This window comes from Zingiber officinale, chromosome 6B (genome assembly GCF_018446385.1).
Source record: "Zingiber officinale cultivar Zhangliang chromosome 6B, Zo_v1.1, whole genome shotgun sequence".
Lineage (NCBI taxonomy): Eukaryota > Viridiplantae > Streptophyta > Magnoliopsida > Zingiberales > Zingiberaceae > Zingiber > Zingiber officinale.
The window spans coordinates 87422659-87438117 of NC_055996.1; the positions used below are offsets into that span (position 1 = coordinate 87422659).

General features: G+C 40.8%; 1 protein-coding gene across 1 annotated transcript; it reads right to left on the reverse strand.

Annotated features, from left to right (window-relative positions):
* Positions 1 to 10586: 10586 nt before the first annotated feature.
* Positions 10587 to 14944, reverse strand: LOC121992966. The gene is made up of 6 exons (XM_042547625.1): positions 14663 to 14944; positions 14215 to 14505; positions 14055 to 14131; positions 12241 to 13962; positions 11656 to 11782; positions 10587 to 11532 (listed from the first exon to the last, which is right to left on the reverse strand). The coding sequence occupies exons 2-6, from the start codon at positions 14354 to 14356 to the stop codon at positions 10838 to 10840; spliced, it is 2763 nt and encodes a 920-aa protein (XP_042403559.1). The 5' UTR covers positions 14357 to 14505; positions 14663 to 14944; the 3' UTR covers positions 10587 to 10837.
* Positions 14945 to 15459: the final 515 nt, after the last annotated feature.

Here is a 15459-nt window from a genome sequence, read left to right on the forward strand (position 1 = left end):
GACCTCTCGTTAAAGTAATGGTTAATTAAGTGAAAATCACCAACAAGGAAATCATTAAAGGACTCAAAACTAAGTTAGATCATGTTGAAAGAAGTTGAATGGATGAACTGTCCAGTGTGTTGTGGGCTTATCACATCACACCTTAAGAAGCCATGGGTATATCTACTTTTCATCTTATTTATGGTGGAGAAGCAGTCATCTTAGTGGAAGTCAATTTAGAGTATGATCGGAGATAATTGTATGATGAAGGCAACGTCAGTCAGTGTCTTATGGAGCTCAACCTGATAGATTAAACTAGAGATAAGGTTGTCGCTCGGCTAGTATCATATTGTCAATGAATGAAGCAAAATTATAATCGGAGGGGCATTCCAAGGTTCTTTTAAGTGAGTGACTTCGTTAGGAAGCGGATCAAGCCGGCAGAAGATGTCAACAAGTTAGAGCCGCAATGCGACATACCATGCAAGGTGGTGCATATACTCACCTCGAGATCCTATCATCTTCAAGAATTTGAAGGGAGAAACTTGGATTGGCCACGGAGTGCAACTACCTGCAACTTTATCGGACATGAGAGTATGCTTGTAATGTGTTTATGTATCTTGTTGAATATTTATGCTTAATGAGAATGCAGACAAACTCAGCTCAGGAATCATGCTTCCAAACTCTCATGCCTTATCACCGAGTTATAAGCAAGTTCCTCATACCCTCCGACCAATCAGCCGATCAGAGGTTCAATTCCTAACTCTCATGCCTTAGTGTCAAGTTATAAGAGAGTTTCCCCCATGCCCTCCGACCAGCGAGTTGGTTGGAGGTTCAATTTCAGACTTTCGTGCCTTAGTGCTAAGTTATAAGTGGATTTTCCCATTCCCTCTGACCATCCAGTCAGTCAAAGGTTCAATTTTAGACTCTCGTGCCTTAGTATTGAGTTATAAGCAGATTTCCTCGCACCCTTCAATCAGCTGGTTGGTCAGAGGTTCAATTCCAAAATCTCGTGCCTTAGCACTAAGTTATAAGCAGGTTTCTCCATTCCCTCTAACCAACCAGCAGGTTGAAGGTTCAATTCTAGACTCTCGTGCCTTAGTGTTGAGTTATAAGTAAGTTTCCCCATGCCCTCCGACCAGCCAGCCGATTGGAGGTTCAATTTTAGACTCTCGTGTCTTAGCGTAGAGTTAATTATAAGCGGGTTTCCCTGTGCCCTCCGACTTGCCATCCAGTTGAAGGTGCAATTCTAGAGTCTCGTGCCTTAATGTCAAGTTATAAGTGAGTTTTCCCGTGCTCTCTGACTAGCCAGTCACTCGGAGGTTCAATTCCAAACTCTCGTGCCTTAGCACCAAGTTATAAGGAGGTTTTCCTGTGCCCTCCGACTAGCCATCCGGTCAGAGGTTCAATTCTAAACTCTTGTACCTTAGAACTGAGTTTTAAGCGTGTTTCCCCATGCCCTCTAACCAGCCAGTCAGTAAGAGGTTCAATTCTAGACTCTTGTACCTTATCATTGATTTATAAGTAGTTTTCCTTGTGCCCTTCGATCAGCTAATCGGTCGAAGGTTCAATTCAGACGCTCATGCCTTAGCACTGAGTTATAAGAGGATTTTCCATGCCTTCCAATCTCCAATCGATCAGAGGTTCAATTCTAGATTCTCGTGCCTTAGTACTGAGTTATAAGTGGGTTTCCCTATATCCTACGACCAGCTAGTTGGTCAGAGGTTTAATTTCAAACTCTCGAGCCTTAGCACCGAGTTATATGCGTGCTTTCTCACACGCCCAATATTCTAGACTCTCTAGCTTTAGCGTCAAGTTATAAGTGTGCTTGCTCACGTGCCCAAATTCTAGATTCTTGTGTCACTTGACCAAGTTATAAGCGTGCTTGCTCACATCGTCACAAGCCCAAGTTCCAGACTCTTATGTCGCTCGGGCTAGTTATAAGTGTGCTTGATCATGTGCCCAAGTTCTAGAGTCTCGAGCCTTACTGTCAATTTATAAGTGTGCTTGCTCACATGGCTAAGTTTTAGACTCTCGTGTCGCTCGATCGAATTATAAGTGTGTTTGGTCATGCGACCAAGTTCCAGAGTCTCGAGACTTAGCGCCTAGTTATAAGCATGCTTGATCATGCGCTCAAGGTTCCAGGTACTCATGCCGCTTGCCCGAGTTATAAGTGTACTTGCTCACGCCCTTAATGTGTGTGTTCTAAAGCCAAGTCATTGGGGGGAGGGGGTTCCTTGTGTTCTTACTGAGAAATTATGTTGTTGCTCACTCGGAACCATTCCGTCGCTCGCTCGACACCTTTCCGCTGCTCACTCAGTATTATTAAGTGGCTCACCTGGTACTATTCCATCGTTCGCTTAGCACCATTCTATCACTCACTCAATAATTTTCAGCCGCTCGCTTGACACCATTCCATTGCTCGCTCAACACCATTCAGTTGCTCGCTCAACACCATTCTGCCTCACTCGACAGCATTTAATCGCTCAGTCAACACCATTCAGTCGCTTGCTCAGCACTATTCAGTCACTCACTTAGTACAATTCCGTCGCTCGCTCGACACCATTGAACCACCCACTTTGCACCATGTAGCGGCCCGCTCAGTACCATTTAGTCGCTCGCTCGACATCATTCATCCGCTCACTCAGCACCATTCCGTGACTCGCTCAGCTGCTCGCTCGACACCATTCCGCCGCTCGCTCGACATTATTTAGCCGCTCGTTCTACACCATTCCACCATTCAACCACTCACTCGACATCATTCAGTCGGTCATTCGGTTTATTAGCAAAATAAGCTTAGGCGTTTTGGGTCTGTTTAAACACCACTTGTACAAGTTTGTGCATATAAATTGGCACAATGCTAAGGAAAAAATGTAGAGGGTAAAAATCGGTAGAAGGATATATATACAACAAAATAGCATGAGTTTTTGAGCTTTTACAAAGTTGGGCAGATGAAATCCTGAAGAAAAAGTGTCTCCTAAGAGTACTACGTAAAGTCTGAGAAGGTGTCATCCAAAATGCCCTCTAGGATCTTCTAGCCGCTAATGAAATTCAGGGGGAGGTCCACGGTTAGATGACTGGCTGATCTGAGTTGCTTCATTGCCCTCTCCGCCCCATAACCAAACATTTTTGAAGTCCGCCGACCGAGGAGAGTATTAAATTCCCGTGAGCACAGATAATTCATCTTGATGGCCTCAAGTCATTCGGCTTCTCTGACCTTGTAGCTAGCCAACTCAACCTTTAGTTCCTCCAGCTCGGCATTCTTATTATCCAGTGCTTGCTACTTTTCCTCGAGTTGTAGGTCCTTCACGGTCAGACATGGGTCGTCTCTACCTCTTTTAACTTTAAAGAAAGGGTTCTAGCCTCAGCATTCTTATGATCTAGGTCCAAGATGACCCATACTTTTTGAATTTCTCAGAATGGAGGCGAGACTCGGTGGTCTAGAGTTGTTTTTGAAGTTTTCCCATGGTGTTGCCTGAGCGAGTTTTCTTTCCTTTTCTTCAGTAAGGACTTTCTATGTCTCTCGCTACTTATTGGGAGTTTGGAAAGTTCCTGCTCCTCCCTTGGAATCCTTCAAGGTCTAGTAAGCATGGCTTACCTCTGTCGTCTTTTAGCACATGGATAAGCCAGTCATCCAAAACTAACAAAAGAGAGAAGTTGAAACAAAGTGCAAAGGATGAAAAATCTATGTGATATCTAGGTGATAGAGAAAGCTCACCCCTATGATGTCTTGAGAGAAGCGGTCAACCACTTCTACTAGGGAGCACTCAGCTATGTCTTCCACGTAGTCAATCCAGACCTGAGCTAACTGACTCTTCATCTTTATCATGTATTGAGGAGAGAGGGGCTTTGAATGATTGGTACTTAGCCAGCTCTGAGAGGGCAACCTAAGTGTGGTGCTGATCCTACAGGCTCATGCAAGGTTGACTTGGTTCTAGGTGTGGACTTAGAAGTAATTTTAGATGTGGGGCCCTCCTCGAGAGGGGGCTGAGAAAAGAGTGGCAGCGCTACGATGGGATCAATCGACCTAGAAGGACCTGTTGGTCCCTTGGCGACCGACTAGGGGGGTGAATAACCCTGAAAAATATAAAAGTAAACCTTCTCGACTTATAGTTTAATTAAACCAAACACTTGTAAAAAAGAAGTAAGAAGTAAATTAACCAAAGATAGAGGTACAGAAAGAACTATTTGGTTTGCAACCTTGGGGTGGAGTAGCCTCTTACAACATTGTAGCTTACAAACAACTAGTAGAACAGAAAAGAGAATATTTTTCAAGTATTGTTCTAAGTTACTATGATCAAGGTTGTATTTATACCCCAGATCGGGGCGCCTGGAAGGGTTCCAGGCGCCTGGACATCGATAAAACTTTATCTTCATTGTACCGGATCACAAAGATGGAGTTTCGATAAATTTTCTGGTCCGGGGCGCCTGGACCAGGTTCGGGTGCCTGGACCAGGCTGAACCAGCCCGCAAGCTCGCACTCGGGGCGCCCTCACCCTGGCTGCCCCAGGTGATCCGAGAGCCCGGAATAGCTCCGAGCGCCCGGACTAGAGTCAGCTCTCGATTGACTTTCTGTCCGGGTCTTCCACTCTGGTTCCGCTCACTTGGGTGATTTCGGCCATCCAGAAAAGGGCTCACCCGAATCCATTTTCCGTCCTTCTCGAGTAGTCTTCCGCTCTGACTTTTAGTCCCTCGGAAACGCTGTGCGACTCCTTCTTGTCCGCCAACGTACTTTTCCACAATACCTCATCCCTCAGACGCACTGAACCCGTCGACTCTCTCACGTGCCGTCCTCTTCGCTAGCTGCATCTTTCGCTCGACCTCCCATGCTCCTAAGTTCCTATACACTTAGACACAAGACATCAAAATAACAATATGACTTAACTTGACTTGGCTAATCACATCAAAATCATCACGAGGTACTTACAATCTCTCTCTTTTTGATGTGGATCAACCCATGTTAAGTTAGGATAAAAAAAGATATTAAATTAAAGACATTAAATGATTATGCAAGTTTGAAATAGTAAATATCTAATATTTTGAAAAAATATAGCTCTCTTTTAAATTTAACTTATAACTCTCCGCCTTTGATCACATTAAAAATAGGGATTTTTACTAAATTAAGTTGAAATTAAAGTCTAAGGAATTTATACTCGACATTAAAAACAGTGACTTATACTTAGGAAAATTTTTAAAAATTTGTACTTAAAATTCTAATTTTTGTGATTAAAAAGTAATTCTAAAAAATATTTTATTTGTTGAAAAATTCTGAAATAAAAATTTTTATGAGAAAATAAAATAAATTTAAGCATTAAATTATTTGCTACAGAAAGATGATTTTTTTCCTAAAGATGCTTAATAAATAGTTTTTAGGTTCAAAAAATCTTGAATTTTTTTTTGAGAATATAATAGTGTAAATATTTTTGCAAAAAAAAAAGTTAAAAATTGAGTATTCAAGAATTTTTAATATTAAAAACTATTATTTTAATAGTAAATTCACAGAGAATTCAATAACAGTCAAAAAATTTCATAAATTTTTTTTGGATAGAGAATGTGATAAATTTTTATAGAAAAATAAATTTGTAAAAGTAACTCTATGATAATATTAAAAAGATCATAAAAAATAATACAATGGCCAAAATATTTTTTTAAAAAATTCTACAGATAGGAAAATTAATTTTGAAAAGGAATTATACAAGAACCATATTAGACAATTAAAATAAATTAAACTTAGAAATATACATAATTTAAACTAAGCATTATTTTGGAACCCAATATAGGTTCCTTCCTATTAGGTTAATCAAGTATTTTCTAAGGACGTATGTTTTTGTTATTTTTCTGATATGACCTTATGAAATCTATAATATCAATTTAATCCTTTATAGTTCCTAAAATTTGTAATAGAAAAATTTGATTTGTTCTTTCAAATTAGTATTTTTAATTTTTTAACTTATCTAGATCTTCTATTAAGCATGATTTTGTTAAAATTCTTTTTATTTCTAAATTTTCCTTTTTTTAATTTGTTATTTTTAGTTTTCAATTTGCATATTGATTTAATATCATAATATAGTTGATCAGGAGGTAAGAGGCATACCTCACTTATCATGTCAAATCTAAAGCTTGATTCTCCCCCTGCTTCAGTGTATTCATCTAAAGTCGCTCCCCCTTCATCGATGCTAGCTTCTGAAGTGCTTTGTTCTTTGTGGCTAGCCATCAGTGCTAGTCCGACGTATGCTTCTATTTCTCATTCGGATGATGAGCTTTCGTCCCAAGTGGCATTGAGATTCTTGTGCTTGTTTTGCTTTGGCCTCTTATCTTTTTTACTTTTTGAGTTCTGGGCAGTCCTCTTTTATGTGTCCTTCTTTTTGACACTGGTAGCATCGAACCTTTCTTCTATTTCTAAGATTTTTTCTATTCTATATTTCTTTAAATTTGTTAGATTTAAAAAATTTCCTAAATTTTCTTACCATGTAAGCTTCTTGGTCTCCTTCCAAATCTGAGTCTGACTCAGGTTCATCCTTTTTGATGGCTTTTAGTGCTAGATTCTGGATTGATTCTTTTGTTTACCTGCACATCTGATTTCATGTAATTCTAAAGTTGAAAAAAGTTCCTCTAGGGTACTTACCTCCAAGTTCTTCGAGATGTAGTAGGCGTCAATTATCGAGGTCCATTATGGACTCTTGGGAAAAGCATTGAGTGCGTAGCGTACCGAGTCCCGATTGATTACCGTTTCACTGAGGTTGACCAGTCTGGTGATTAGCTCCTTAATCTTAGCATGTAGTTCGACTACCTTCTCACCTTTCTCAAGACGAATGTTCATTAGCTTGTTTCGAAGAATGTCCCATTGTGCAAGCTTCGCTTCGGATGTTCCTTCATGGAGTTCCAAGAACTTCTCCCAGAGGTCTTTTGCCGATGTGTAGCTTTCGATGCGATTTACTTCTTGAGGCGGTAATACACTTAATAGGTGATATTCCGCTCTACTATTGGCTACGTAATCGCTTTGCTCCTTCTTCATCCAGAGGTATTCTTCTTTCTCTATGCCTTGCTGATCTCTGGGAATTACAAAATCGTACTTAATTATTAAAAGAATTTCAAAGTCGGTTCTTAGAAATACTTTCATTTGACGTTTCCAGTGTGCGAACTCCCCCTCGAACTTTAGTGGGATGAGGCTTGGTCTGGCCATTGATTTTGCTTCAATCGATGGTTAGTCCTTCTGAAGTGTCCTTGCTTTGATACCATTTGTTGGTCCCCAGGCGATTGGCTAGAGGGGTGGGGGTGAATAGCCCTAAAAAATATAAAAGTAAACTTTTCTCGACTTATAACTTAATTAAACCAAACACTTGTAAAAAATAAATAAAAAGTAAATTAACTAAAGACAGAGGCACAAAAAGAGTTACTTGGTTTTCAATCAGAGGATTTCTAATTCAAGACAGTTAAAGCTCACCAAAAAATACTTATTGGGGCGGAGTAGCCTCTTACGATGTTGACAAGTCACAACAAATACTAGAACAGAAAAGAGAATCATTTTCAAGTGTTGTTCTAAGCTACTGGGATCATAACTTTATTTATAGCTTGATCGGGGCGTCTGGAAGGGTTCAAGACGTTTGGAGGTGGATAGAACTTTATCCTTATTGTACCGAATCACAACAGATGGTGTTTTGATAAGTTTTCTAGTCCGAGCGCTTAGACCAGGTCCGGGCACCCTGACCGGGCTGAACCAGCTTGCAACCGCGGGCTCACACCCGAGGCACCCTAGCTGACCTGGGTGATCCGAACACCCGGACTAGAGTCAACTCTTGGTTGACTTTCTGTCCGAGTCTTCTGCTCCAGTTCCGCTCGCTTGGGTGATTTCGGCCATCCGAAATAGGGCTCACCCGAACCCATTTTCTGGCATTCTCGAGCAGTCTTTTGCTTCGACTTCTCGTCCCTCGGAAACATCGTACGCCTCCTTCTTATCCGCTAGCATACTCTTCCGCAGTGTCTCATCCCTCGAACACACTGAGCCTGCCCGTTCTCTCTCGTGTCGTCCTTCTCACTAGCTGTGTCTTTCACTCGACCTCTCGTGCTCCTAAGTTCCTGCATACTTAGAAACCCCTCTCTCTCGCAGGGTGGGTGTCCAGGGTGAAGGATCGAAAGGAAGCGATAGAGAGGGGGGTGAATATCGCTTCTTAAAACTTTTTCTTTTTGTCAAAATAAATAGATCAAAGTAAAGTAGTGAAAAATAAAATAAGATTCAGGTGGTTATTTGGTTCGGAGCCTATGTCGATTCCTACTCCAAGACCTGCGATCCTTGATCACACAGTTGGAAAATTCACTATAATTCTTCTTCTCAAAATCTTCGGAAAGAAGCAATTCGTATAGATGAAAAGATAGTAACACACTATTATCTTTTAGAAAGTAAACAATGCAAGCGTAACTAAAATATACCGACAATAGAAATAGATGTTGAAACACATCAATACTTCTCGGCGTAGTAGCTTGCACGTGAAGTTGAGGTGTTGAATGATAAAAGCATGAGAAGATTAGATCCAAGAATTTGCATCGCAAAAGTTACTTCAGCTTGGTGCTCGAGGCTTGCTTTTATAAGTGTTGATCGGTCGACTGAAAAACCCTTTGGTCGACTGATCTGTTCGGTCGACCGAACCTTATATCGGTCTACTGAACACTATGCTTTCCTTCTTCACCGAGATCCGATCTTCGTGCGATTAAGAGCATTTAATTGATCGATCAACTGATTACCATGATTGGTCGATCGATCCCTACAGTTTTCAACTTCTGCCGAGATCGAATTTGACACTGTGCTTGTCATATCTGGTTCGATGGATCGATCCTGGGTTCAGTCGACCGATCCACATAGATTCTATAAAACAGAGTTAGATGCACAGTATATAATAGATATCCCTACAACATAAAGTTAGCACATAGATATGATGCATGAGTAATAGACAATAATATCTATCTTGATCTCAACTTAGAAATCTCCCAATTTCTTCAGTTAGATCAGTGACAAAGGGTTTGTCCCTTTCCGGAACACGACTTCCCCATCGCTTCACTCTAGTTGATTACCTTAACATACCTGCCAAACATTTGATCCTCCAAACTTGTTTGGACTTTCTTTGCGCAGTATATGATCGTCTGATCGACCAAGACTTTTCCTATAATACTCAATTAGCAACAACAATAATAGTAATGCACAATAGTATGGTAAAACTAAACTTAGATTTACCAAGATCCGCTGGTCCTGTCGACCGCAAGCGGTAAACCAAAAATCATCCGATCAACCTTGCTTGGCGTGCACTCCTCCAAGATTTTCCGTTACTTAAGATTACCTCTCCCTAGGAATTTCTTAATATAGATTTATTCACCAGAACCTAGAGTTACCTCCCCCTAAGATTTTCTCCACCTAGCTTCACTCACCAGGACCTAAGGTTACCTCCCCCTAAGATTTTCTCCACCTGGCTTCACTCACCAAGACTTAGTATTGGATCGACCCACTAGGGATTCGATATCGGGTCCTCCAGACCTATCGAATCCTTCTACCTTGCTTCCATGATCCATTGAGATTTCTCTTGCCTAGCCACAACTAGGATTTCCCTTGGCTAACCGCAGTTAAAAATAGTCACTCGGTTAACTTCTCACCCTTGCCTAGCCACTACTAGGACTTCCCTTGATCAAGTTCCATTAAACAAATTTTTTGGACTTTAAAACATTGGAGGTCGATTACACCAACATAAGGGTGGCCTATCGATGCCTCTTGTGACAAACACGCAGAGGCACGTCAGAAGTGGACTCGGAAGGGGCTTGGTCTGCCACCATGGAGGGCCATGGAGGTGGCAATTCTTTAGCATTAACCGCCACATCACTGCCCGAGGCCTTGTTGGCATCCTCTTTACCGATCAGCTTCTTGGTTGAGACGATCGACAAGATGTCGCAGTAAGCCAACTCAGCTTCTCCGCACTGGTTCATTTCTTCATCGCCCATCTTGGTGGACTCAGACACACAATCTTTCCACATAACTTCAGTTACAAAATAAGAAAAGAAAATCAATTAGATAAAACATCAAAAGTGCGCTGAAATTCTTATCAAAGTTGTCGGATAATCTGGCTTGGATGGGACTAAGCTCGAAGATGTATAAGATGTCCTCTAGGAGTAGTTTGTGGAAATTGAATTTTAAGTCGAATAGACTCTCCAAAGTGACGGTATACTTGGACACTCGAAATTCACCCAACTCTGGTGCGGGAGGTAATTCTATCTGCCAGCCGATTAGGAAAGATACAGCCGATTAAGTGGTTTGGATTAAAAACTTACTGGAGGAGAAGTGGGTGGGCTCCATGCGCAGATGCGCTCATCCAATTGGAGTGAGCAAGCCATGATTGAGCAAGTCTGTTGCATGCCCATGGTTCCCAAATTTTGGTTGGTGAGTTAGTAGGAATAAAATTAGAGTTTAGATTTGTGTATAAATTTAATGTTATTTTTTAGTTTAATAATATCTAACTTATAATTTAATAACAACTATGATAAAATTTTGATAACATTATTATTCATAATTTGCAAAACATGAAGAACTTGCAACACAAAGTAAGCACATTGAGTAAAATGAAATCTTGGCAGTAAAATAATATATAGATTGAAGCAACAAAGCGAGTCTGTATCCAAATAAACCCAACGCACCATCCCAGAGTTTAAGCAAGAATAAGTCAAGAACTCACAAATCTTCTTCTTGCAGTTTGAACAAAACTTGATTTCTAGCTTCTTAGTGTCATATATAATTACAGTGAAGAAAGCAAGAAACACAAAATATATCAGAGCTTGTTTATAAGACCAGTTATCTTGTCGAACTCCTTTAGTCACTAAGCATCCACTAGTAGAAATCAATCAGAATTTCTTCCACCAAAGCCTGAAGAATGTTGCTCTCTAATTCCATGCCAGCCTCACATGCTTCTATCTTGCAGACTGTCCAATTTTCAGTTGTTGATTTCATTTCGTTCTTGACCAAATCATCCAAAAACTTGCCTGCCAAATCCATCCAATCTGTTATTTGCTTGTGAAGTTCTTCCATCAATTTCTCTCGGTTTAAAAGGAAAGGCTTCTTAAAGTACGTCATGTAACCAGACTTGCAAGAAAAGCTATACTTAGAATCCAGGCATTCGATCATGCAATCGAATAGCAACTCTCTTAGTCGATCTGTTTCTTTTACCCCTCTATAACGGGGATCAACTGTTGGTACAAGAAGAGCATCACAAACACCTTGTAGCAAGTCTAAAAGAGTTGATTCTAGAGAAATGCCAAAAGAACCGGTATCTGACGAGGTGAAATTTTCAAACAACAGCACTGCATTTGAAATGAAACGCCTAGCTTCAAAAAATTCAAAGTTTGAGAATCCAACTTCATAAGGAATGTCATCGGCACTTGAAGTTATGCGACTCAGATGCTGGATTTTATCTAAAATAGACCTTCTGAGATCAACTGAAGTTGCTGAATCCAAAAGATCAACGTCTGTATCAGTTGATTGTGGTGTGTTGCAATTTCCCACCAAACCAACCTGCAGCTTTCCGACTGAAAGCAAGCACATGGTAGACGAAATATGGTCTTAGCTCTCAATCTCAATGTTCATGGGAGTAGTAAACATATATATACAAAGGAGCTCAAAGTGAGAAAAAATAATAAATTTTGTAGCACCTGAACTGGCATTGAGGCTCCCAATTGAGCAACTATCATTTGAAAATGAAGCCTCCAGAATGGATATTGGGCTAAGCTGACTACTTTCCATTTCAAGAATTGAAGCAGGACGAGTTTTAACGTTGTCCTGATGGAAAATGAAATCAAATGTCAGAGGAATCAAACCGAGCAACCACCATAGCATGAGGAACTCCGAGCAATTTATTTTTAGCAATAATAAAAGTCAGTTCTTGTAAAATCTAACATGTAAAATATATAAAATTTTCCAAATTTCTTTCCTTCTCAAATCAAGCTTATCACCAAGCCATGAGGCTCAACTATTTTGTGCTTATTTCATATAACTCAGTCATAGCACTGACCATGTAACATGCTAAACATTTTATATACTTGCTAGGGGAAACAATATTGCCGATGATATGTATCTAGATTTTAGATTAAAGAGTCTAAAATGGGAGACAAAAAGGGGTGTGCTAGATATAATCCTATTGGTTTAGAGCTAGATATGCTCTAGTCAAGGAGCATTCAAACTACAAGCACTTCATAATTAAAATAAATGGTGGATGCCATAAGGACATTGCATTTCACCTGTTTTTGTGAAGTAGGAAAACTAGATGAGCCTAAGGAGGAAGACATGGCATTTTCCTTGGAGCAGGCGCTAATCTGTTTATGTTCATTCTGTCCAGATATAAAAGCAGCTCCCAGATCTTGGAGACAAGGAAAAGACATCGCAGCCCCAACTAGCAAGTCATGATCCATGAAAGTTAATTCCTTACTATTTTCTTCAAGCAGATTTCTTGATTCATCTCCTCTCAATGTAGCTATTCTGTTAGATACTATGCTATTCCGCGCATCCAACTCCAATGTTGCATCACAACCAATGTTATTAAAGTACCCATTTGTAGACCTGATATTCATCTTCTGTTCCTCGTTTGAAGGTGATATACGTATGTGCTTAACTGGTGAATTGAATGTGAAACAAACAATGTCACTGCTCTTGAAATCAAATTCATTGCCACTTTTGCAGTTTGAATTGCTTTTGATGCATCTTTTGCTGACAGACCTGAAACTGTTTTGTTCTAACCCCTTTCGGTCACTAAAATTGATTCCAACATTTTGCTTAGTAGAGGTCGAGCGTAAGATTTCAGCAGGTTCTCCACAAACAGTACTAGTTGTTCTCTTTTGCGTCATGTTCTTTGTAGGGCTAGTACCAAACGACCTGCGATAGCCATTTTGTTCATAGGCCAACTTTGAGCGGTTGCCATTACTTGCGTTCCTGACCACAAAAGCAGAACCCTTTCCACTTCTGATCTTATTTGCATCTCTTCCACCTTGGCTACTTGAACAGACGCTGGTCCCAAATGCCACTTTCTCCCTCACAGTAGTGGCATGATTCTGCCTAAGTTGATTCCTTCGAAACATATTTGATGACCTATCAAACTTAGTCTTGCGTGCACTTTGTTCATTCTTTTCGCTGAGTTCCTCCTCAATGTTTTGCACCACCGTCTTAGATTGAAAAGGTTTAAATATCTCATTGTCCATGGGCTGTTCAGCGTGCATGGCAAGCGAAATAAAACTACTTTCTTTAAAGTCAGTATGAGAGCAAGAGGCATTACTGATATCAAAAGAAGATGAGCCAATCCTTGGTCGCAGATTTTCTTCAGCACCTAGTTGTAATCTGAGCTTTCCATCAGACCTCCCATCGGTCATGCTCGACTCAGAAACAGAATCACCGAATGGCTCATTGGAGTTCTTCAAGGTAGCGACAACTTCACCGCCTTCTGCACCAAAGATTAAAGAATCTTTGTAAGCTATTGCGACTTTAGCCGGACCTCTATCCTGCAAACCAGGCTCCAGAATTCTAGTTGCAGCCTTCATCAGCCTGCCCGATGGTAGCCGTGAGCTTTTCCCAGGCGAAGGAGGCTTGTGAAGCTTATTCTTTGAGGAGGAAGAGAGCACCGTCTTCTTCTTTCCCGAGAGACTAGCTTTGCCGTGGCCTCCATCAATGGGTGGCCTCTCCAAGAACCCTCCTCCAGTCTTCCGCAACTTCTGCGGTCTACACTCCTGTTTCCTGATCCCACCTGATTCCACCACACACAAATCCTGATCGATTCGGTAAAACACCCCGCCGCTTTCTTCCCTGTTGCAAAGGCAGCTGGAATCTGTAGCCTTCCGCGGCCTTTCATGCGCGACAACAGGCATGGACTCGAGACCCATCAACCTGGCCACCAGTCCAGGAGCCTGCATCCCACGTCCGAGATCGTCTAGCTTTTTCATGCTCGGAAAACCGCCCTGGTTTTCATCATCAATCTAACATATAGTCGCCCCCAAAGATCGATTTTTTAGCAAGAATCAATGACACAGAGAGCGAAAAGGAGAAACAAAATCAATTTTTTTTTTACCAGAAGTAACTTCGCCAATGGCATCTTCTCATCAGCGGCGAACGTCTTCGCTGTCACCGACGCTTTCGCAGCACGAACTGTGCAACACACCAAACGTGTGAACGTTCCAAATGCAATGCACATTAGACTGACAGTACAAATTAACAAACTGCGAAAAAACCTGGAGGGAGGAGCTTCCTGCGGGGAAAAAGATTCTTCCTTGCGAGCCGGCGGTTCCAATCCAAAAGATGGAAGAAGACGCCGACGAACCCACCTGGCTGCCGCCGCTGCTGCTGCTTCCTCTCCGCGATGGCGAGACTCATCTCCAAGCCTCCTCGAACCACCCTCAAGAAAGATGGAGGAAGCAAAAGCCAAAAGGCAGCAGGTAGCTAGACAACGATAGCTTATTACTCTACTCCGCAGTCAAGGGAGCGTCTTCCTCCTTTTTCTCATCATCCTTTTGGCAGTGCAGCTGGCAAGCAACAAATGCTTCCATATTACTCAGTCTCACTCGCAGAGCACGCAGAACAAAGAAGAGGGAGAGAGAGAGAGAGAGCCGAATTAAGGGAAACCATAGCAGGATTAATTAGTAAACAATTAGTTATTAAAGCTTATGGAAACAAGGGAACCATGGAAAAGAGGGTGCGGTGTCGGAGGGGATTCTTCCGTCCCCCCATCTCTTGCTTGCGTTGAAAGCCATGTTGCTAATGCTTATATTCCATCTTTTTTCTGGCTCTGTTTTTTTCTTATTCCTCTTTGTAATTAGAGGAAGCAGGAAGATGCAGCAGAAGTGGAACTGGAAGATGGCAGGAACAGCTGCCTGATGTCTTCTTCCTTTTGCCTTTCCTCCATTATTTTATCAAGACAGTGTAAACATACCAAAAATACTTCTTGATTATTTCGAAACCAAAGACTGATCAAGATGGTTTAAAATGGAGGACATTGCAGGAACAGTCAACAGTAGTAACTCCAAATGGCAGTGGATTCTTCTGTAGTAGACTCTAGTGTATAGTCCCCATCTCGCTCTCTGCTTTCGCTGGTTTTGTCTTATTGTGAGAGAACAGACGCTTTCATTTGAACAAACTAATCTGTTTCATTGATAATGTTTGAGATACTGTGTGAGAAGTCGATGGAGTCGCGATTAGAAGTGTGTTAGGGTTCCTGGTTTTTTTATAATCTTCAATGTGATTTTAATATGACATCAAAAATATAAAAATCTATCATTCTCTATAATAAAAAAAGTTTCTTTATAATTTTTTAATGAACTCATTAATTACTTATTTTATTCATATTATTAATTTTAAGATGAAAAAATAAATTTAATCTTAAATTATAAATCTCAAATTTTACATTCTTAATAATTTAAATTTTTTCTTCAACTTTTTTATTTTACGTACCTCTTTAAAATCTCTCAAATCTGGTTTTT

Bases quoted from the DNA above. Each gene is read 5' to 3' on its own strand.
- LOC121992966 (XM_042547625.1), bottom strand. From the start codon at position 14,356: ATGAGTCTCGCCATCGCGGAGAGGAAGCAGCAGCAGCGGCGGCAGCCA. The intron at 14,132-14,214 runs GTTTTTTCGCAG...TGTGTTGCACAG, and splicing joins CAGGAAGCTCCTCCCTCCAG to TTCGTGCTGCGAAAGCGTCG. The intron at 11,533-11,655 runs GTGCTACAAAAT...GCTTGCTTTCAG, and splicing joins GAGCCTCAATGCCAGTTCAG to TCGGAAAGCTGCAGGTTGGT.